Source organism: Peromyscus eremicus, chromosome 4 (assembly GCF_949786415.1).
Source record: "Peromyscus eremicus chromosome 4, PerEre_H2_v1, whole genome shotgun sequence".
Lineage (NCBI taxonomy): Eukaryota > Metazoa > Chordata > Mammalia > Rodentia > Cricetidae > Peromyscus > Peromyscus eremicus.
Window position 1 is genome coordinate 92,292,324 of NC_081419.1, and position 23,850 is coordinate 92,316,173.

General features: G+C 44.1%; 1 protein-coding gene across 1 annotated transcript in view; it reads left to right on the forward strand.

Moving 5' to 3' along the window:
* The first annotated feature begins 9,356 nt into the window (after positions 1-9,356).
* Positions 9,357-23,850, forward strand: part of Eif2ak4 (eukaryotic translation initiation factor 2 alpha kinase 4) — a 95,200-nt gene continuing 80,706 nt past the window's right edge. Inside the window, exons 1-2 of the mRNA XM_059261132.1 lie at positions 9,357-9,547; positions 23,336-23,448. Coding sequence (XP_059117115.1) covers positions 9,404-9,547; positions 23,336-23,448 — 257 coding nt within the window. The 5' untranslated portion in view covers positions 9,357-9,403. The remainder of the gene's footprint in view (positions 9,548-23,335; positions 23,449-23,850) is intronic.

Here is a 23,850-nt window from a genome sequence, read left to right on the forward strand (position 1 = left end):
CATACATTCTAAGCCTGTTGAGTTGACCCTGAACTTTACAGAACATATAAAAACCAAAACAGCAGCAACATATGGAACTTGTTTAGATTTTTGATTAAAAAAACCACTGCAAATAGAAGAATTTCTTCTAACAGGATGTTAAGGTATGGCAGATATATGACACATGACTTTTTTTTTTTTTTTCGAGACAAGGTTTCTTTGTGTAGCTTTGTGCCTTTCCTGGAACTCACTTGGTAGCCCAGGCTGGCCTCGAACTCACAGAGATCCGCCTGGCTCTGCCTGACACATGACATTTTAATGATTAGTATGGAGCTTTAACCACATTTTGTTTTGCTTTGCCTTGCTGGGGATAGAACTAAAGGCCTTGTACTTGCTAGGCCGGTGCTCTGCTAAGCTATAACCCTAAGCCTGATGAGGAGCACCACAGGATAGTGAATGCGTACATCACCCCCAAGATGGGCATTTAACTTCTCTGGGATCCCTCTCTCTACCTCCTCAATTATCCTTAGCCTCAGACAAGTACTTGTCCTCTTTCTAGTACTAAATTTGTGTTTCTTAGTACATTACAGAAATGAAATCATGGTTGATACGTTATTACATCTCACTTCTTTATTCATATAGCAGACTTTGTATAGACATATGCTTTCATTTAAAATGTGGCAGACATCTTGGAGCAGAACTGCATAGATGGAAAGTGTATGTTTAACGTGGGGGTGGGGGGTGGGGGTCAGGCACTGTGCATGCTAAGCAATAGAACTCCAGCCTCAACTTTTAAACTAAAACAGGATGGAATACCCAAATGGAAAAATGAAGTCTATAAAATTTACATAAAAAACAGGTTTTAAAGATTTGACAACAGGATATGATTCACAAAAGAAAAAAGATAATTAAATGGTTCCAAAAGTAACAACTATGTTCTCTGGTAAACACTGCCAAGAGAATGAAAAGGTATGCCGACAATCGCATGTATGATAACAAAGGATGTGCAATGAGAATATGTAAACAGCTCTCTAAACTCAATTATAGGACAATTCAATATTTTAAATGCATCATGGGCCAGGTTGAAAAGAAGATACAGAGATGGCAAATAAGCACAGGAAAGCATGATCAAAATCTTTAAGCATGAGAAATGCAAATTAAGACACAGTGAGTGAGTTCAAGACCAGTTTGCTCTATGTAGTGAGCTCATGACAGACAGGAGCCAGGGACATAATTCAGCATGTAGGGTAACTCCCTGCAACTCAGAATTTCTGATCTGCAATGCCCAGAGTGCTGAGACTGAAGACTTCTAATCCAACATTTTGACCACGGGACATACACTGAGCCGTTTTGAGCACGGGACATGCACTGAGCCATTTTGAGCACGGGACATGCACTGAGCCATTTTGAGCACGGGACATGCACTGAGCCATCCTATACTGTGTGCAGGATCGGGCTGACTGACTGCCCAGGGATGACATCACAGATTTTCCTCAGCAGAAAGAAATTGTGCTGGTCAGTTTCTGGGTAACATGCTTGTCACAGGAACACAGAAGAGTCAAAGTTCCATATTAAGCACTGGTATCTGAACTGGGAGCAAAGCAGCAGCCACTGATGAGTGCTGTGGGATAGACCACTGTGCTAAGAGACTTTGTTGGGCTAGGGTCGTGGTTCAGTGTTAGAGCACCCACTTACTGCACTACAGTTAAATAAACAATGCATTTGACCTTCCTGACCACTGTAAGAGAGAAATATATTTCTTACTTCAGGCTCAGGAAGGTGAAGCAATTTGACAAACATCGGAAGTAAAAGAATTGTGTCAGGTCTAATATCAGCTCCACAGAAAGCTGAGGCAGGAGGATTACTCGTTCAAGGACTACCTTGGCTACATAATGAGTTCCAGATCAGCCTGACAACTTAAGGATACCTTGTCTCAGAAATGGGGGGTGGGGGTGGGAGAGAACTGGGGCTGTAGTTAGGTAGAGTACTTTCCTAGAACACACAAGGCCCCAGTACTTCAGGAAGAGAGCTGAATTGCAGACTTTGAAATGCATGCTTTTTCCCATCAGACAAGACCACTGACTAGCATTCAGATCGTCCAAGCAGCAACAGTGACATCAATGAAGCAGGCCTTTTGAAAAAGAAAAATAAGCCGGGCGATGGTGGCGCACGCCTTTAATTCCAGCACTCGGGAGGCAGAGCCAGGCGGATCTCTGTGAGTTCGAGGCCAGCCTGGGCTACCAAGTGAGTTCCAGGAAAGGTGCAAAGCTACACAGAGAAACCCTGTCTCGAAAAACCAAAAAAAAAAAAAAAAAAAAAAAACAAGAAAAGGAAAAGAAAAATAGTTTCCATCGTCTACCTCTAATGTAATTTTCATTGTCTATTGCTGCCTGCCCTTGGTTGCGTTTTGCATCTTTCTAGCCCCACTTGCTTGTCTCCTGAAAGGTCAGTTTTTGTTTCATCACTTAAAATGGTTTGGGTAGTTTGAATGCAATTGGCCCCCATAAGCTCAAAGGGAGTGGCACTATTAGGAGGTGTGGCTTTGTTGGAGTAGGTGTGGCTTTGTTGGAGGAAGTGTGTCACTGTGGGGGCGGGCTTTGAGTTCTCCTATGCTCAAGCTGCTCCCAGTATCACAGCCCACTTCCTGTTGCCTCCTGATCAAGATGTAGCCAGCCCCATGTCTGCCTGCATGCCGTCATGCTTCCTGCCATGATGATAATGTTCTAAACCTCTGAACTGTAAGCTGCCACCTCAATTAAATGTTTTCCTTTATAAGAGTTGCCGTGGTCATAGTATCTCTTCCCAGCAATAGAAACCCTAACTAAGACAATGGTGGATGTGTAGTCCAGGGGCCCCATGCAATGAGTCAGGCACTTTAATATTGAACTGCAACCCTTACTTTAGGTGGACACTTCTCTCCTGCCTGCTTGTTCCCAAATTCCCCATGTTAGGGTCTGAGAGAAGCCCCCAAGAACGACAAGCAGTCATGTATGCAATTTAGCAAGAGTGTTTATTTCCAGCACGATGGGGTGGCAAATAGCAACCCCAAAGGGAGGTTGTAAACTTTTAAGTGGAGTTAGAGGAATTCCAGGGAGGAGGGATTAATCTGGTGCTGATTGGTGGAGGAAAGATTAGTCTGGGAGCTGATTGGTTGGAGGCTGTCTGTAGTGGTTAAGGGCTTGTTGACTGGAGGGTAGGGAAAACTATCTTTAGCTAGCAGAAGTCTGGGGGAGCGTCTACTAAGCCGACAGAAGGCGTGGGGCAGCTGCTGATTGGTTGCCCCTGAGTTGTGATCTTCCCAAGAACTGCTTGCTCAGCTCCAGCCAGTTCCACTAAACTGAAACTAATGCCTGCCTGGTCCCTGGCAGGGCTATTAGAAACCTGTCATGGATCTGGTTTGGCTGCCCATTCCTCTCACCCAGCAGCCGTTTCCCAAATAATTGACTCTGAGGCTTAATATTACTTATAAAGGCTCAGCCGGTAGCTCAGGCTTATTACTAACTAGCTCTTACACTTAAATTAACACATAATTCTTATCTGTGTTTAGCCACATGGCTTGGTATCTTTTCTCAAAATGATATTTTCATCTTGCTTCCTCTGGGACTGGCTGGTGACTCCTGACTCCACCCTCCTTCCCAGCATTCTCAGTTTGGCTTTCCTGCCGAACTTCCTGCCCAGCTATATCACTTCCTGTTTCCTCCTCTCAAGTGCTGGGATTAAAGGTGTGTGCCACTGACTCTAGGTGTGGCTAGCCCTGTACTCTGATCTCCAGGTAAGATTTATTTGTTAAAGCACAAACAAAATATTACCACACTCACCCTGTTTTTCTAAAACTTTTCTAAAATTTTCTAAAACTTATTTCACATGGTCTTCTTACCAGGATAGTTCATAGAAATCCAGACTCAACTGGCTTGGAGAGAGAGGATGAGCTTGCCATAGTATAATTGCAACATTTATAATAGGATTGGGCTTGGCTCCATCAAAATGCTATAACAGCAGCAGTAACAACAAGCCCTAAAGCCCCTTGGGCCTCTTTCTCTTTATAAAACAGTCACATGAGTATTTCTTACTTATACTGGTGATTCTCATCTTAATGTTTGTGCCATTTGATGTTTCTTACAAACAATTGGCATCAAACTGTGATGATTTGAGTAAGAATAGCCTTCATAAGCTTATATATTTGAATGCTTGGACCCCAATTGGTGGAACTGTTTGAGAAGGATTAGGAGGTGTGGCCTTGTTGGAAGGAGTATGTCACTAGGTGTGGGCTTTGAGGTTTCAAAAGCCCACTCCAGTACCAGTTAGCTCTCTCTGCCTCATGCTTATGGACCAGATGTAAGCTCTCAGCTACCACTCCAGGGTCCTGCCTGCCTGCCTGCTCCCCACTGTGATGATCATGGACTCTAGCTCTCTGGAACCCTCAGCCCAAATTAAACACTTTCTTTTATAAGTTGCCTTGGTTATGGTGTTTTGTCACAGCAATAGAAAAGTAACTAAGACACTAACTATCAAAGTCTAAAAAGAATTATCTAAGAGATGAGTGAGTTGAGCATGGGGTCTTTTAGGTATATGAAACTACTGGATAAATTACATTTCGTATTAGTTCTAATCCATGTACTATACAACACTGAACCCTAATATAAACTATGAACATTAGTAACAACGTGGTATCTATGCTCTCATCTTAAAGAGAATAAGAGATAGTTTATTCTGAAGCCATATAGAGTGACCATTGCCCAGGAAAACAGATTTAGGTTCTAAGTTCCAATTGGAAGCAGTTTCCTTAAGTTTTATAGTTTTACTGCACAAAGGAAGTCATATAAATCAAGATGAGTTTAAAATATATTACTGAGTATATCAGAGAGTTATGGTTGGAATTTTCCTTGGGCTACCAACCAGCTCCCAAATAAAGACATGGAGATGTACTATTAACTATGAATGTTTGGCCTTAGCTTAGGCTTGTCTCACTAGCTCTTTAAACTTAATTTAACCTGTTTCAACTCATCTACGTTTTGCCTCAGGGCTTTTTATCTTTCATTCTGTATGTCCTACTTTCTTGCTTCCTCTATGGCTGGCTGGCTGGCCCCTGGCATCTCCTTGGTGTCTCCCTAGGGTTTCTTTTTTCTTTCTTTTCCTCTCTGAACCTAAATTCCTCCTCCAACTCACTCTCCCTGCCCAGAAGTCCTGCCTATACCTCCACCCTTGCTATTGGAGATTCAGCTTTTATTATACCAGTCAGGTGCCTTGAGCAGGCAAGGTAAAATAGCGACACATCTTTACATAATTAACAAATGCAACACATCTTTACATAGTTAAACAAATATTCTGCAACATAAACAAATGCAACACATCTTTACAGAGTTAAAAAAAAAACAACACAGCATATCTTTGCATAGTTAAATATTCCCTAGCAGAGAGGTAATTAGAACAAGATAGAGGAAGATTTTTTTATAGGCATCAGATGCTATCTGAGGATATCCTTAGCTTTTGGGTTGGTTATCTGCTAGGTTAATAAACAGAAAAGGTTTTTATCTATTAGTCACAGGTGCTAGTTCTAACCCAGAGGTGGGCAAAGAACTGCTATTCAGGAAGCTAAAGCTAGCCCAGATTAGATATTTAGCCTCTGAACTTGTAACATCCCAACTTCACCACATCGTGCAGTTTTAATCACTCACTGAGTCTCTGCCGACACAACTTCTTCCCAGGAATTCTGTTCTCCACTGTAATCCTCCATGACAATAATAACAAATGTAATTGAGGAAAGCTCTGAAGGAGACAAGATACATAGGAACCCTCTGAACTACCTGCCTTAATCTCTGTAAGCTTAAAAAGTCTCAGAAAAAAAATAAGGGTGCTTTGTTTCAAAACAACAAAATGAGACATCCGTCACAATGTTTAAAGTTTAAAGACTAACAATACAAGTTCCTGTCAAGGACAAGGAACTGGAACTCTGGGGAACAATGTTTAAAGTTTAAAGACTAACAATACAAGTTCCTGTCAAGGACAAGGAACTGGAACTCTGGGGAACTAATGGTGATACAAAGTTTCCACTTTGTAATACAGCTTAGGAATTTCAGTCTCTTATTTTGAAATTTTGACATTAAACTAATTTCAAACTTGCATGAAGGTTGGAAGAATCATTCAAAGAACTCACATGCTCTTTCACTTAAATTCTCCAGGGGTCAACACTGGGCATTAATTACACTTATCACGCTCTTCTTTTTTAATTACTTGGGAGCAAATTGCTGGTTTAACATTCTATTATCCATTAACATTACAGTGAAATTTTCTTAATAATCAGGACATATCTTGTTCTATGAGTCCCCTCTGAATTAAAACATCACCCCCAGGATCAGGAGCCCCAGGTCAATGATTCTTTCTCATGCCCTTTCTCAGTAGTAGAAAAAAAGAGTAAACAATCTCTGGGGAGGAGACAGACCTGTGGAACTGCAGAGAGGAGATTCTAGGACTGCGGAGTGTGGAGCTGACGGCAAGGTGTTCGGGCAGCTCCTGTAGTAGCTTCCATGAGTCTTCACTCTTGCTGGGGTAGGTTTGGGTGATGCATCTTGTGAATAATCCCTCACCCATGCTCCTATTAGTAGCACTTCTGGTTGACCAAGTTAGACATTAGTGCATTCATTACTTTGGGGGTGAATTAAATGTGTGTGTGTGTGTGTGTGTGTGTGTGTGGTGTGTGTGTGTGTGTGTGTGTATCACCCCAGGAAGGAAAAGACTGTCACACAACACCAAAGTACAATTATTTAAGTTAGGAAATTAACACTGATACAATACTTTCATCTCATCCACACCCTTATAATTTTTGTTGATTGTTTTGGTTATGTTCTTTACAGGTCTGTCACCCAGTATAGATTCTAATTAGACAAATGGCAAGTTTTGAACATAGACTGGGTGGGGGTTTTTTTGTTTTTGTTTTTTGGTATGGATCTGGAGAGACAGCTCAGCACTTCGAAGCACTTGCTGCTTATTCAGAGGACCCAGGTTCAGTTCCCAGCATCACGTGCCAGCTCCCTCTATAACTCCAGTTCCAGGGGATCTGATGCCCTCTTCTGACCCTTAAGAGCACCAGGCATTCACAAATCAAAAACTTGAAAAAAATTTAAATCTTCGAAAAAATATTATGTCATTCTAAGCCTGTTACTCAGTAGTAGACTATATGCTTAGCATCCCTAGGGTCCTGGGTTCAATTCCTAGCAGCTTCCTTCACCACAAAAGAAATTGTTACATTTTTTAGAATTATTATTATTTTTTTTTAATTTTAAAGTTGGAGGCTGGAGAGATGGCTCAGCAGTGAGAGCATTGACTGTTCTTCCAGGGAACCTGAGTTCAATTCCCAGTAACCACATGGCAGCTCACAACTGTCTGTAACTCCAGTTCCAGGAGATCGGGCATCCTCACACAGACATGCAGGCAAAACACCAATGCACATAAAATAAAAATAAACTTTAAGAAAAAAATTTAAAGTTACATTTATTTATTTATTTATTTATTGGGATGGGGGCACATATGAGGTCTGAGGACATGTGGGAGTCAATTCTCTCCTTCCATCGTGTGGGTCCTGGAGTTGGAACTTCAAGCTTGGCAGCAAGTGTCTTCCCCTATTAAGCCATTTTGCCAACTAGAAAGTGTCACATTTTAAGGTGTAAGGAGTACTTTATACTGGCTTCAGAAGTCCTTTTCTGTTACACATATGTGTGTATTTGTAGAAAACCCACGATATTTGATATTTAAAACATTTCTAGGGGAGGCAAAAATGAAACAATGTTGGTGAGTCATTTGAAGTTGTTGGGCTTGGTGACAAGTACACAGGGTTATTATAATAATATTATAAAACATCCCCCGCTTTTGTGTTGGAAAATTTTCATAATGAGTTTGTCTTTTTTAATGGAAAATGGAAGAATTTTAGAGACTGGTGTGATGTGACCGTACTTAGGATATAGGAACTTTACTTTGCATGCAGTAGGAAGAGGTGCTTAACAGGAGGCAGGGAGAAGACAGGCTGAGGGGAGAGCCAGTGAGAGGTGGTAGAAATGGGATGCAGCTTACGGGGAAACTGAGGAAATGATGACAATTTGAATGTCAGAGCTGAAAAAAGGGAGGATCCAGATCTTCACTGTTTGTTGAGTGCTGCCATGTCCCCAGCCAGGGGTCACTGGGAATGAAACAGGTCTCCAGTGGAGGGAGGGAGAAGATGGTTTTTAAGAGGCCTCTGTGTTATCGGGTCTGAACAGAGTGGGAAAATAACTGCGAGATGCCTAAGTAATCCTCAATAAGTGAACAACATAGTCGCAAACAAGATGGACTGAAAGACATGTCACTAAATGTAGCTTGAGATGCTATGATGCCATTTTTCTGAATTGAGCTGCAGCATGTAGACAGCAAAGCAATAGCAATGTCTGAATAGATAGATTATTTATATGTTTGAAAAAATTATGGTCAGATAGTAACGGTGGTACAGTCTCACGATCCTAGCCCTGGGGAGGATGAAGCAGGTATGAGTAGTACCCTGACTCAAAATATGCATATAGGCGTAAGGACGCATACACACACCTATACATGTAAGGTAGGATGCAACAGAAAGAACGCTCAAATTTACATCAAATGAACTGTTCGGGTTACATGAAATTTACACTAAACGAACTGGTCAGATAATTCTCTTCGTGAGAGTGAAGCTCATTAAAAATGCACAGTTTTTCAGTGGAAAATGCAAAGAGAGAATTTCAGAGAGGCCAGAGAGCATGCATGAGATATTAAATTAATGGTTCAAGGGATATCGAAGGGTACTAATGAGGAAAAAAAGGGTTTATGGTTTTTACTCCCAGTAGTCTCATTCTCGGAAGATCGGGTAAGATAAGCGATTTAAGAACTCATCGGTCTGCCTTTAAATACTTCTCACTAGCCAGGCAGGGTGGAGTTCTAGCGCCTATTTCTGCTACAGGCTTGTTTTGTGACAACTAGTAGGTCTTCGTCACTCCAACCTGAGTGATTGGCTCTCCCACGTGTTCCTGCAATTCCTGATTCAATCCCATCCCTCAGGATTAGGGTGCTTTCCCCAACCAGGATCCACTAGAAGTCTTCGGGCCTTGGGAAGTTGGGGCGAAGCCCCGCCCATTGGCCTTCTCAGCAGTGGGCCGAACCGGTCAGCCTCCGATACCCGGCTTCCAGCCCCGCCTTTTGCTCTAGGCTCCGCCCCAGCCGCCTTCACCCGCGCAGAGCCACGCCCCTGGGCTGGTCTTCGGCTCGAGGCTCCGCCCCCCGGCTGGTCTCCGACTGGAGGTCCGGTCTTCAAAGCGCCGCCCCAGCGTAGGGCCACGCCCCCAGCTCGTTCACCACGCCGGCTGAGCTGCACTGCCCGCCGGAGCACCACCGCTACCTCGGCTAGGCCGCTGCGCCCGCCCCGGCCGCCATGGCTGGGGGCCGCGGGGCCTCTGGACGCGGCCGGGCCGAGCCGCAGGAAAGCTATTCGCAGCGACAAGACCACGAACTGCAGGCCCTGGAGGCCATTTACGGCCCGGACTTCCAGGATCTGCGGCCCGATGCGCGCGGACGGGTAGGAACGTGGCTGGTCTGGCCTGCTCCTGGCTTGCCCCGGCCCGGCGGTCTAGGGGACCCAGCCAGACCCCTTCCAGATTGGGGCGACCACGTAGATCCTGCAGGCTTTTCATCTTTCCAGTTCCACCACTCTTAATTTCTGCCTCTACACCGCCGCTGGTCTCCAGAGGCAGCACCTGGGCTGAATTCTCATACCCCCAAGTCGGCTCCTCTCTCAGCCCTGCTTCTTATTCCCGCTGACATCCCCTAACAACCCTGAGTCCTTCCAACCTTTCTTCCCCACCCCCAACTTGCCCCAGGCCCTAGAGGTGGGTTACAATCGTACCTTCCTAGTCACTCATTGCAACTTTGTGCTGGGGATGCTTAGGGGGCGTGGGTCCAGGCCTTGTGCAAACAGACTGCCAGGTCACACTATGTAAATCCTGTTTCCGGTGTGGAAGAACTTTCTGTACCTTCCTCTTGAAGCATTTGAGGAAGAGTAGTTATAGAACGCATTTATTGTCCGTGTAATGCAGTGTTTACCGAGTCCGTTTTATTTAAAATACTTACTTTTCTTTTTGTGTCAAGTTAAGCTGGGGACAGTGACAGTTCCTCCCTATCCTTGAATAGTTTATCTGCCGAACTAAAATGTTCCTGAATATTGCCATTTTGGAATTACCCTCCACCTGCCTTAATTCTGTAACTCACAGTATTATCTGCCTTAACCTCTCTGTCTAGCATTTCTTTATGAACTAGTCTTTCCTGGAGCTGTCATGGTCAAGAGTCTTCCACTAATCGATCTGCTTTTTCATTAAATAGCTAACGATTTAGACGCTGGGAACAAAATAGACACAAAAACCCTGCTACCCGCGGGGAGCTTACTTTTCTAGGTCTTTTAAGAGTTATTTGTAACTTTACATACAGTTTTTACACGATCCTGGTAAACAGTATAGATAACCTATGGGTCATCTGGCAACTTTTCTGTTTCCAGGGAACCAGGAAGTAGGGCCTAAGCAGCCAGAATAGTGCTGGAGAATGTTCAGGGACTCAGAGCCGGCTGATGGTGTTTTAGTTTTCTGCTCCCAAGATGCAGGAAAATGGAATGCAAACCGGTAGCTGCATTTAGGTAATGCTACTGATAATCCTAAGAATTTACAGCTGATCCCAGCAAGCCCAAGGATTTACAGCTGGTGGCCTTTGTAACCAAGAAGTCTGCACACAGAAACCGTAAGGGCAGGTGGAGGTATTCAGTAGTGCTTTCTGGCCCTGGATCACAAGGAATACAGCCAGCACTTTCTTTCATAGGCCTCTCAGGCAAGTAATTGATGCTCAGTCCGATGAATCAGAGGCCACTCGATGAACAAGCCTCATTAGCACCTGCTGCTTGCCTTTCTCCAGGTTCGTTACCCTGAATCCAGAACCCTTGAGACCCAGTGGTTTCTGAATTGACAAGTGTTCTTAGTCACAGTCATGGGTACCTACCTACCTGCTCCACCTGCCTCCATGCCTGGGGGGTGTGTCCAAAATGGAAACACAATGAAACATATGAGTATGCAAATTTCAGCCTGTACAGAATAAAGGCAATAAATTGCCTCTTCTTATTTCAGGCCAAATTTACTGCCAATAAATTCAGATCAGGTTTTTGTTTTGTTTTGTTTTTTAACTTTTGGGGGGATAGTTCATGGATTAAATTTCAGGTTTGGAGCTTATCATTCATAAATAGCCAAACATTTTAGAGTGCGTATCAAAATTAATTTATATGTTAAAAAGTTTGGACACCAATCATCTAAGATTTATTTTATAATCAAGGATATTTAAACAAGTATTACTTGCTTATCTTGTTTAGCTTTCTGTAACAGCAACACTTACATGTGGCTTGGTGCCTCTGGGCCCCCTGGTTCTGTGTATGTGTGTCCTGGGCCCCCTGGTTCTGTGTATGTGTGTCCTGGGCCCCCTGGTTCTGTGTATGTGTGTCCTGGGCCACCTGGTTCTGTGCATGTGTGTCCTCGTCTCTTTAGCCTTCATCAACATGGACTGTGTCACACATTTCAACTTGCCAGTAAATGAATGAAACCTATCCTTTTGTAATTTTTATGTCTTTGATTAGAAGTCATACCAACTACCTTTGTTTGTAAATAACTCTTTTTCTTTTTCTCTGAACTGTTCATATTCAGTGATTTATTTTTCTCCCTAAGGTTTATTTTCCTAATGGTAAAAGGGTAGAATTATGTTAGAGAAATTAATGTTTGTGGTGACATGCTACAGCTATTTCCTCCTAATTAAGCATAGACATGTTTATGTGATTTATGTGATTAAAATTTTAACAGAATCAAAATGAACTACTTATTTTATGAGCCACCTGGATATTTTATCTTTATTTATTTTTCCTCTAGAAAGTGCTTCCCAGTCTGAGGTAGAGTGCTTGCCCACCATGCCCTAGGTTTGTTCCTCAGTACCAAGAAACAGAGAGGGAAAAAGAGATGGAAGGCATTCCCCTGCCCCAGCGTTAGATGAATCATCCAATGTTTTTGATTATTTCATGGCTTCATTACAAAAAAAAACAAAAAACAAAACCTTCCCTCAGGTAAATATAGAAATAGCTTTTTTTAAAAAGCCCTATCTTCATGAGGGTCTAGATCACATTCTTCATGTGCTATCCAATCTCACAGTCTGAGAAATGGTCGAAGTTTCCAGAGTTTTCTACTGCCATCTGAAGTGCTGCCTTTCCGGCCCCCAGACTATGGACAGCAAGCTCAGGCCTGCTTACGGGTTGCTAAGCCTTCTGTTCAGAGCTTGACCTAAAGCCTTCCAGACTTGCCAGTGGCAGTTCCCAGATGTATTTGCATCTGTTCCCTGCCATTGTCTCTTTAACATTACTTTACACTATTGTAGATTCAGTGTTTAATGTTGTTGCTATTTACTGTACAAATTTTCCTGACTAGTTTTTCAATATAAATGTTCAAATGGGCTTGCCTTCACTTTCTGCTGCTATAACATACTACTACAGATTGGAAACTTTATCTAAAAAACAAAACAGTCCTGGGGCCTGGGAAGTCCAAAATCAGGGGACAATGTCTTGTAAGGACCTTGCTGCATCATAAATGGCAGAGGAGGACAGACATGTGTGCTTCTGTCTCTCTTTGTCATCTTATAAAGCCACTGATCCCATCATGGGGTGCCACCTTTAAATATCATCAGAATATATTAGAACAGATTAGTTTTCCATACATGAACTTTTTCTTTTTTTTTTTTTTTTTTTTTTTTGGGGTTTTTCGAGACAGGGTTTCTCTGTGTAGCTTTGTGCCTTTCCTGGAACTCACTTGGTAGCCCAGGCTGGCCTCGAACTCACAGAGATCCGCCTGCCTCTGCCTCCCGAGTGCTGGGATTAAAGGCGTGAGCCACCACCGCCCGGCTCCATACATGAACTTCTGAAGGGCACATTAAGCCATAATACCGTGTCCAATCCTGTTCTAATTTCTGTTAGAACAAGTACCTGTGTTCAAGGAGAGTTTAGATTCTGAATGTTGTAATGTTTATTCAAAAACAGAGCTGAAGCTCATATCAAGTTTTAAAGAATCTAATGTTTGTATTTGTAATTTTCACGAGCTTGACACAGGCAAACATTTGAGAAGATGAATTTGGTGACTATGCAGCAAGTATTCATTGTTAGAGATGGAGGAATGAGGGAAATAAATATTTAAGGCATTTCATATAAATGTAGAGGATTGTTATCTAGTTCCATTTCCTGAGCACTTGCAATTAGTATCTTTCTGGCTATTACTGTCTTCATTTTTTCCTGATGTGATGTGGGGTGTGTGTGTGTACATGCACACACTCAATACTTATACTGTACCCCAGTATGTGTGGGGCCAGAGGAGGACATCAGACATCTTCCTCTATTGCTTTCCACTTGTATTTTGTTTTGTTTTGTTTTAATTGGGACAGGATCTTTCAATATACCTTAAGCTCACCATTTTGGCTAGGCTGGCTCCTAGGATCCACCTACCTCTGCCCTCCAATGCTCGGGTTATAGGCACATAAACACATGTGGTTATGTATGGCTTTTATGTGGGTCTTGGGAATTTAAACGCAGGTCCTCTTGCTGATACGGAAAGTGTTTTTACCCACCGGGCCATCCTCCCAGTCTGCTGTCTCCATTTTTGGTTCTGCACAGACTAACAAGCAGACCGCCCAGATCATCTTTCCCTGTGGCTTTTTTTGTTTTTATATAAATTACTTCCATCTGAGTGTTATAATCAGAGAGAAGAACAAGAAGGTATACTGAGCAAGGTTTAACCATCAAATGCAAGGAGGATGTATAGCAGGAACCCGGGTAACAATTCTAGACCAGATACCTCAAACTGATTAGTTATGTGCCTTTTTTCTTTAAAGATTATGATAGCTACATATGCGTGCACAGTTACTGTGGACTTGTAGGTGTGCTTGGTACTTATTTACACTGTGTTTGATGGACATTTGTATAACAAATGAATTTCCCAAACCTCATCCTCGCTTTGGTGCCTGTTTTACAAGCCAGTGAAGTGTAATAATGGGACTGTCACCCTCATACTTTAGCCTGTGAGTCCTGGAACCTGAAGATTTTGAGCGTCATGAAGGAAAACCCTCAGGTTTTAAGGCTTGTTAACCATTCCTTCCCTGCAGTACTTTTAACAAGCACAGGCACGCATCTAAACCAATTCATTTCACTGGGCCTGAGCATTTATGAGGTAGAAACCTGAGAGAAGTCCTGTTAAGCAGCTTTCTGTCACTATCATAAAATACCTCAGACAATCAATTTAAAAGAAGAAAGATTCATCTTGGCACAGCTGTAAAGGTTTCATGATCAATCGGCTTTTGCTTTAGGTCCTGTGTTAGTCAGGGTTCTCTATAGTGTTCTCTCTATATAGAGAAAGGGGATTTATTAGAGTGACAGGCAGTGGTCCAGCTAATCCAACAATAGCTGCCTGTGAACGGAAGGTCCAAGAATCCAGTAGTTGTTCAGTGCACAAGGCTGGATGTCTCAGTTGGTAATCCGGATATTCCAGAATCCCGAAGAAGTAGGCGCTGATGCTAGTGAAGGGAATGGACTTGCTAGAGCAAACGGGCAAAAAGAGCAAGCTTCCTTCTTCCATGTCCTTTCTTTATACAGGCTGCCAGCTGAAGGTGTCGTCCAATTAGAGGTGGATCTTCCCACCTCAAAGATCTGGAGTGAAGTGGGTCTCCCTACTTCAAATGATTTAATTAAGAAAAAATTCCTCACAGGTGTGCCCAGTCATTTGGGTTTTAGTTAATCCCAGATGTAGTCAAGTTGACAACCAAGATTGGCATGCCAGGGCCTTTGTCAAGGCAAGTGCACAATTGTGAGAATGTAGCAGAGGTAGCCCATTCACTTCATGGTCACACAAGAGGAAGAGAAGGGCTAACTCCTTCAGGCACACCCCAAAAGACCTAAGACTTCCCACTAGGCCCTTTCTCTTAAAAGTTCATTTCCAGCCGGGCAGTGGTGGCACATGCCTTCAGTCCCAGCACTCTAGAGGCAGAGGCAGGTGGATCTCTGTGAGTTCAAGGCCAGCCTTGTCTACAAAGCAAGTTCCCAGACAGCTAGGGGTACACAGAGAAACCCTGTCTCAACAAACAAACAAACAAACAATAACAAGTTAATTTCCCGGTGTTACTGAACTGGGAGTGGAGACTGGCTGTGAGCCCTTAAGGCGCACTGAGGATGCGGACTGTGGCAAAGTGGTTTGAACTAAACAGTAGGCATTTCCGAGGCTCTGGCCTGGGAGCGCTCTGGGAGATATGCATGGGGTTGACTGGAGGTCTCTGTAGTGTTCTGTGTTCCTAAGGTTTGAGGTCTTGGCTACTTGTTTTTTTTTGAAGAGCTAGGAGGTTGGTTGGTTGGTTTTCTGTGAGTTCCACATAAGCTTGGCCTCTCCTGAGAGAGGGCTGAATTTGCATCTCTTGCTTGAATCTGTTTAGATGTTTTGCTAAAGGAAGAGTATCCAACTATATGGTCACATTAAGGAACATGTCTAGTTCATATTCTATTATAGTGACACATGGCCTCTCTCAACTATCTTCTCTTCCCATTCTGTAGAGCAGAATGGTCTCAGACTTGTGGAGATCCTCCTGCTCCAGTCTCCTGAGTGTTGGGATTATAGGTGTGCACCACCACACCTGACCTCAGGTGGTCTTGTTGTACCACTTTCATATCACTAATATTTTTCAGTCTTCAAAATATTTTTCCTCATATAGACCTTTGTGCATTTTTAAAATTTACTTATTTTATTATTTTATGGGTATGAGTGTTTTCCCTACACCTATGTCTGTGTACCACACGTGTACCTAATACCCAAGAAGGTCAGAAGAGGGTGTCAGATCCCGTCCGACTTGAGTTACAGACCATTGTTAGTGCCGCGTGGGTGCTGGGAATCTAACCCAGGTCCTCTGCACACATAACAAGTACTTTTAACTGCTGAGCTATCACTCCAGCCCTACATTGTGTGGTTTTTGGAAATGATAAACCCTCATGGTTTTCTTCTCCCTTGGTGCTCATTACTTGGTGTTTATATGCACATATTTATAAATGCAGCCTTCCTTTGGATTGGTTACGTCAAATGTTTATGATCATTGATGTCTTCTGTAAGGATGGAGACCTTACCAGCACACACCCAGTGCATATAGTTGTTAAATACTTTTTTTTTAAATTTATTTTACAACCTGACTGCTGTTTCCCCCCACTTCCTCTCCTTCCATTCCCCTACCACCACCACCTCCCCTCTGCACCACCCACATCTACTCCTCCTCCGTTTCTATTCAGAGGAGGGCCCTCCCATGGATATCAGTAAAACATGGCATATCAAGTTGAAGGCTGGACGAGGCAACCCAGTATGAGGGAAAGTGTCCTAAAAGCCAGCAAAAGAGTCAGAGACAGCCCCTGCTCCCTCTGTTAGGAGTCTCCCAAGAAGACCAAGTTACACAACTGTCGCATATATGTAGAAGGCCTAGGTCAGTCCTATGCAGGCTCCCTGGTTGTCGGTTCAGTCTCTATGAGCTCCTATGAGCCCAGGTTAGTTGATTCCATGGGTTTTCTTGTAGTGTCCTTGACCCCTCTGGCTCCTACAGTCCTTCCTCCCCATCTTCGGCAGGATTCCCCAAGCTCTGCCTAAAGTTAGGCTGTGGGTCTCTGCATCTGTTTCCATCAGTTTCCAGATGAAGCCTCTCTGATGACAGCTGGGCAGGCACCAGTCTATGAGTGGAGCAGACTATCACTAGGAATCATTTCATTGTTTTGTTGTTGTTTGTTTTGTTTTGCTTTGTTTTGTTTTGCCAGTCATGTTTGGTTCTATCCTATGTCTCTGGGCTATCCAGTCTCTGGGTCCTGGCCCTCCAGGCAGTGTTAGGGGTGGACTCCTTCTCATAGCATGGGTCTCAAGCTGGACCAGTCATTGGTTGGCCACTCCCACAATTTCTGTGCCACCTATACCCCAGCACATCTTATAGGCAGGACAAATTGTAAGTTGAAGGTTATGTTGGTATCCCAATCCCTCCACTGGAAGTCTTGCCTGGTTACAAGAGATGGTTAAATACTTTTTAACCAAATCCTGTCCAGGTCCAGGAGTCCTTGACTGCCCCAGTATGAGCTAATTCTTCATGTTCTGAGCCTATATTGCAAAACAAACAAACAAACAAACAAACAAAAACATTTTTCTGACTGCTCAAGCAAAGCCTAGCAAATATTCTGGTCTTACCTCTGAAAGAACTCTTTCTTGAGTAGATTTTTGCTTTTGATATTTTTCTTTCAGTAAGCTTGTGATGATTAGTATTACGTTTAGCTACATATGCCGAAGAACCTAACAACCAAGTTTTTGCACATAAAACCTAGAGTCCAGGAGCTCTTCTGTCTTGCTAAAGATGGTCTGCCCTTAATGTGATCTTGTGGTCTAATATAGGTAGCTAAACTCCAGCTTTCGGTGCCTTATTCCAACCTGTTTGAAGAAGAAATAGGTGAAGAAACTGCATATGAAGTTGGGCATGGTGGCACAGACTTGTAATCCCAGCCCTTAGAAGGCTGAGACAGGAGGATTTTGAGTTCGGGGCCAGCCTGAGTTAATAGCAAAACCCCAGAAGTTGTTGTACCCTTTTATTGCACATGGTCATTCTCTTTTTTCCCCTTGTGGTTTTGGGCACTGAAACCAAGGCCTCATGCACCTGGACCATACAACAGCTCCATCCCTAGCCCTGCATACAGCAGGTCTTGATTCCGTTCATTTTCCAGAAATTTGGTGGCTAAACTAGCTGCAAAGCAGCCTGGGAAATGTATCTAGCTAAACTGTCAGGGGTTCTAAATGGGAGACTGGGTACTGAGGATAACTAGTAGTCTTTTTTTTTTTTTTTTTTTTTTTTTTTTTTGAGAAATACCCCGAAGTCTGTAATCTGTGGGAGAAATACAACAGTGACCATGTAACTCTGTCCACCAAAATAAGGGCCTTAAACGTAGCCAGTCAGCCTGTTGCTTCAGTGGCTGTTCTTTGTTCTTTGAGTGGCCCTCACTTGGAACTCACACCCTGACAAGTTATTAGGCTTAAATTCACCCTGTGGCATTCCTGAGTGCCTGTGGTCTGTTCTTACTTGTAAGCCACCATCACCGGGCTCCTGAGCCTCTTGCAGTAGAAACCTTTATGCCTCGGGTGTCTCCTCACTTCAAATCATGTTCTGTCCTTGTTCTTAAACGTTCATTTTGGTATTAGCTGGGCTGGCCACTCTGGTGTTGCCACGCTGTGGAAGTGTATAGACTGTAAAACCCGCCTGGGGGTCGTGGCTGCTCCAGCCAGGGAGTATTTGCTGGATGTGTTTTATTCAGCCCAGAGTTCTGCATACCATTCCCCTCCCGTGATCCCCAGTGGTCCCAGGAGCTGGCTATCAGAGGCCTCTTTTCCTGTAGTCTGCTGGCAATCCTTACATGGACTCATTTGCAGAAGAGTGTCTTTCTTAGTGCTGGGTGATTCTCCAGGGAGCTGCTGTCTCCTGAAGCTTGCTTCTGCTTCAGTGAGTCAGAGCATTTAGCCTTGGCCTCCCTAGACCCTTTCCCAAGGAGGTTAGCTGCATCCAGATGGACTCATTTTCTATGTAATAGAGAGGGCGCTGGGCACGTAGAGCCAGGATCAGTACAGAGGACCGTGATGGCCCCAGTGTTGGTAAGTTCGGAGTGTTCAGTGCTCTATGACATCTGACGTCGCCCCCACCCTCGGCCCTGCTCCCGGGGTAGTAGTCCCAGGAGTCCTGACCTAGTTCCGTGTGAATTTTCACAAGTCAGTCCCTGGCTTGCGTTCACAAACCAGAGTGCCCCGGTTGGGGTGCTCTGTCCATGCAGGCGCGTGCACCTTCAGCTCCGCCCAGGCCCAGAAACCTAGACAAAGTCAAGTGAAAACTCTTTAGGAGATGTTGTTACAACTGGAAAGGTCATTTTCTAAGATGCAGAAGAGGGTGTTCTTAGAATTATTCATAGTGCAGCATCTACAATGTTAATTTTCATGGATAATCCAGTACATGGATGTCATAAGCATCCCTTTCCTACTCAGTAAGATGACCATGGGAATGCTGTCTGTCAGCAAATATTCATTCAACGTTTTGGGAGAAAATTGACAGGAAGGTTAAACCATTTTCAGAAATAACTTACCTCATGTTCAATTTTCCTACCTCAGTGTCCCAGATGATGGGACAAAGGTTCGAGCCACGTTTCTTGGCTGCCCTTTGGGTATTAAAATACTATATTCTGGGATGGAAAGACAGCTCAGTGGATAAAGCAAGCATTGGGCCTCAAGCTTGAGGACCAAAACTTGGAACCCACAGGCATGGTGGTTGCCTGTAATCCCAATACTTGAGAGAGAGACAACATCCCTGGGGAAAGCTGGCTAGCTAATCTAGCTGGAATTGGCAATCTCTGGGCTCAAGAGACCCTGCCTCAGTAAATAAAGTGGGAGCGATCAAGGAAGATCCCCTGGCATCAACTTCAGGCCTCTGCATGCATATGCACACAGTGTATGTGTACCTATACATATATACATATGCACCTCCACACCCCACATATATGCCAAAAAAAAAAATCTGTGTTCTGTATTGTTCTAAAGTAACATTGGGGGAAAATAATTTCTTAACAGAATGTTAATAGGTGATTGTAATGTCTTTTCAACATTTATGTCCAGTGAGACAATAGTCTATAAAGATGTGGCTTGGTGTAGAAAGCACAGGTGAAATTTTGACTAACTTTCTTTCTGTGTACCTCTAAAATGGAGCTAAATAACCTAATTTTGCCAGACGATTGTCGGAGAATAAATGACAATAATATCAGCAAAGTCTGGTTGGTAGGACTTAGAATAAGCTATGGCAGGTGGTTGCAGGAGGAGTAGCCTCAGCTAAAAAATGGACTGTAAATTGGTGACTGTAGAAACTTCATGGTAAGTACAAGGTTCTATTATATCATTATTATCTCTTCCTTCATTTGAAATTTCCCCTAATTAAAAACTTTAAAAAAAAAAAATGAGGCTATCTGGGGCTCAGCAGTTAAGAGTTCCCCAGCTCGTGACTGCTTGCAACTCCAGCTCCAAGGGGATCCAGCACCCCCCTTTGGCTTCTTGGGGTACCTGTCCACAGGTGGCCTCCATTCACGTAAACAACACATAGCACACACTAATTTTAAAACAATGATAACTTTGAAATGGGCTATTTAAGGAGAATGATTAAGGTATCAGATTTCCATGTCCTTTCTAACAACAGAATAACTCCTATGTGGAATTCTCTTGACATGTAAAGCCACCATTTCGGCCTGCTGTGGTTGAAGAGGGAGCAGGAGGCCCTGTGACTGGTGACTCCACCCCACCCCTCTGGGCTCCTCTAAGGAAACCCCAGCCTCTCCTCCAGACCCCCCTCCCCCTTTTTGTACCCTGAATGCTGATCATCCTGGCTGCCTCGCTGTGTCTAGGATCCTCGCTGTGCCAGCCTGCTCTTCTAAACTGTTCCCATCAACACCCTCACATGCTTTAGCATTTCTTTGCTGTCTTTAAAATCAGAACAAAAATCCCTCCTTGGTTTCACATCATCTCCGTCTCTCCTGACCACACCCAGCCCACCCTCCTCTGGCCCTGTTCCCTGTTCCCGTTAACTCAGACCTTGAAGGAGCTGTCTGGACTTGCTCCCTAGCTGTCATTCCTCAGCACATGCTCTGTGTAAGGTGCCCATAGCACTGATCTTGGCAAGGTCGTAACCTGTTGGGTCCTCATGGTCCCCAACCATCAATTCTGCTGTCATCCTGCACCACCTCAGGGAACAATAGGGACATGACCCTTTCCTTTGTCTCCTCCATAGCCACGGCTCTCTTAGCTTGATCTCAGATCCATTCTCTCTTCCCTCCTCCACATCCTCTCCTCTGGGCATCCCACCCTGGCTGGATTGTTGTAATCATTTTCTTGTTTGTTTGAACCACAGTACTGGGGAAGTAACCCAGGCCCTTATACATGCTGGGTAAACACTCCCACCGAGCTACAGCCCAGCCATATTAGTTTGTTTTTAGTCCTGCTTTCAGTCTTCCCCATTCATCCCTTACTCAGCAACCAAAGTGGTCTTTTAAGGTACGTATTTTATCTTGTCATTGCCATCTTTAAATCTTGCTAAGTTGGTTACCTGGCTGACAAAGCCCTGCGTGGCCCATCCATTTCCCATCACACCTGATTTCTTTGGTCTCCTTTCTCACAGATGCCCCAGGCACACTGGTGTCCTTTTGGCCTTTGGGGGCACCCATCTCTGCCAATCTCAGCTTACTTACCTAAGCGTTCCCCAGTGACCACATCTGAGTGTGCTCCCTTACACCTCAAACACTGTCCATTAAGTGATCAGAGTACTCATGTAAGAGGCCTGTTGTGGCAGGTGCTAGCTTCTTACACATAACAAAGAATTGCCCAGCATGACAATGGCAAGCTGCTTGTGTCTGTTTTGGTGAGGCCAGGCTGGGGTTAAAAGGAAGATTAAGGGTAAAGATATCTAAAGAGAGACGGAGAGGAAATCAAGGGGGGATTTTTGTTCTGATTTTAAAGACAGCAAAGAAATGCTAAAGAATGTGAGGGTGTTGATGGGAACAGTTTAGAAGAGCAGGCTGGCACAGTGAGGGTCCTAGACACAGCGAGGCAGCCAGGATGATCAGCATTCAGGGTACAAATGAAGCACTGAGGAGATGACTGGGGGGCTTGTAGCTGGGTGTGAGATGTCCAGACTAGACAGCAGCAAGAACGGCTCTGGGCCAGTGATGGCAGGCCAGCTAGTGCCTGCGATGCCCTTGAGGAGCATGTAGGGCCCTGGGGTCCTTTCATGCAGCCTTGCTTCCAGTGCAGTTAGTTGTAATAGATTTGATTGTGAGTAAGAACAGCCGCTAACGGAACTTCTACAGACCACCCCGTCTACAAAGCTAAAATGGAGGTAACCAAGAAAGACAGCAGCTACGTCTTGGTGGCTGGGATTGGGGGAAAGGAGTCTGGAATGGCTGAACAGTACAGGATCTGGTGATTTCGTAAAAAGCAGCTGACTGGAAAAGTACATGTGGCTTCAGAAACACTCTGGGATTCCCCCGTGCCAACCAAGGGTTCCCCCTGTGAATGTCTCAGTGTTCAAATTTCAATCCAGATACAAGAGTGAGCATCCGTAACCTGAAACCTGAATTCTAAAATACTCCCCAAAGAAAGTTTTAAAAATCTGGAAATATTTCAAAATCCCAAACCTCTACAATCTGAAAGCCACCACAGGCATTTCAGGCAGGGGATGCTCTGCCTGTATCCCCTGCACAGAGGCCTGCCGTCCCCTGCCTGTTCAGATAGCTTCTCCCTCACCACCTTGTCCCATCACTCAGCCCTACTTTCTTCACAGCCTCCCCCCACAACACCCCCCATCCCCCCACCCAACACCCCCCTCCCTCTCACCCCCTGCCGCCGCCGCCGCCCCCCTCTGACACTGCTCATCTATCTGCCTTCTAGTGTGTATCTGCCGGTTGGGGCCAGGGCCGTACACATTCACCTCCTTCTGCAGGCCAGTGCTGAGCAGTAGTTAACACCCAGTGCCGTCCAACAGTGGAAACCACTCGGGGTTTTTTCTTCAGTCCTTTGATACCTTTGAAAGGGAAAATGTATTTCTTCTGGCCTGAGTTTTGTTTTTAAACAGTCCTTTTAGAAATATGACCCACCACCTATGTAAACTATAATTACTTACAACATTTGGGAGTAGAACTTTTCAACAAAGGTGGTCATTATCTTCCTCATTAAGATTGTTTTGTTCAAGCCTGGCAGGGGTGGTACACACCTTTAATTTTAGCACTTGGGAGGCAGAGACAGGCAGATCTCTGTGAGTTCGAGGCCAGCCTGGTCTACAGAGTGAGTTCCAGGACAGCCAGGGCAGTTACACAGAGAAACCCTGTCTCAAACACACACACACACACACACACACACACACACACACACACACACACACACACGCACGCACACACACACAAAGATTGTTTGGTCCAGTGCTTCAGAGCATCTTCCAGAGGTCCTGAGTTTGATTCCCAGCACCCACATGGCAGCTCACCACCATCTGTAACTCCAGTTCCAGGGGATCTGATGCCCTTTTCCAGACTCCACAGGTGCCAGGCACAGACATATATGCAGGCAAAACACCCACACACATAAAATAATAAAATTCAAAAATATTGGCTCTCCAGGAAAACAAAACAAAACACAAATGTGGTTTTTCTTGTTTTCTTTTTTTTGTTTTTTTTCTCTTTTAGGTAAAAGAGCCTCCTGAAATCAATTTAGTTCTGTACCCTCAGGGCCTAACTGGTGAAGAAGTGTACGTGAAGGTGGACCTGAGGGTTAAATGCCCCCCAACATACCCAGATGTGTGAGTACCTTTACAAGTAACTTTGATGTAATTTCCGTTTCTGTTTTGACACCATAGAAACCTTACAGTTAAGGAGAATTTTCTCTTTCCTTCTTCTGTCTCCCAGTAAAATCTCACTTCCTGTGATCTGTATTCAGCACTACATCGGCCTAGACAGTCTCACAAAAGCTGTCTTAAGTCTGCTCACACACATACTAGTATTTACTCATTGAATACCTTTTTGCTTTTGACATTTTAATACTTAATTCTTTGTAATCTAGAAAGAAGGAAGATCTAGATGCCTAGGATAAAGGTGTGGCGAGCATTTAAAGAGCCTCCTTCGTAGCTATTGGAAATGATGTGGCCTTCCGTCCTGCCTGGCCTTTTACTGCCTGAATAAAGGAAGGAATGGTTGGAGCTGCT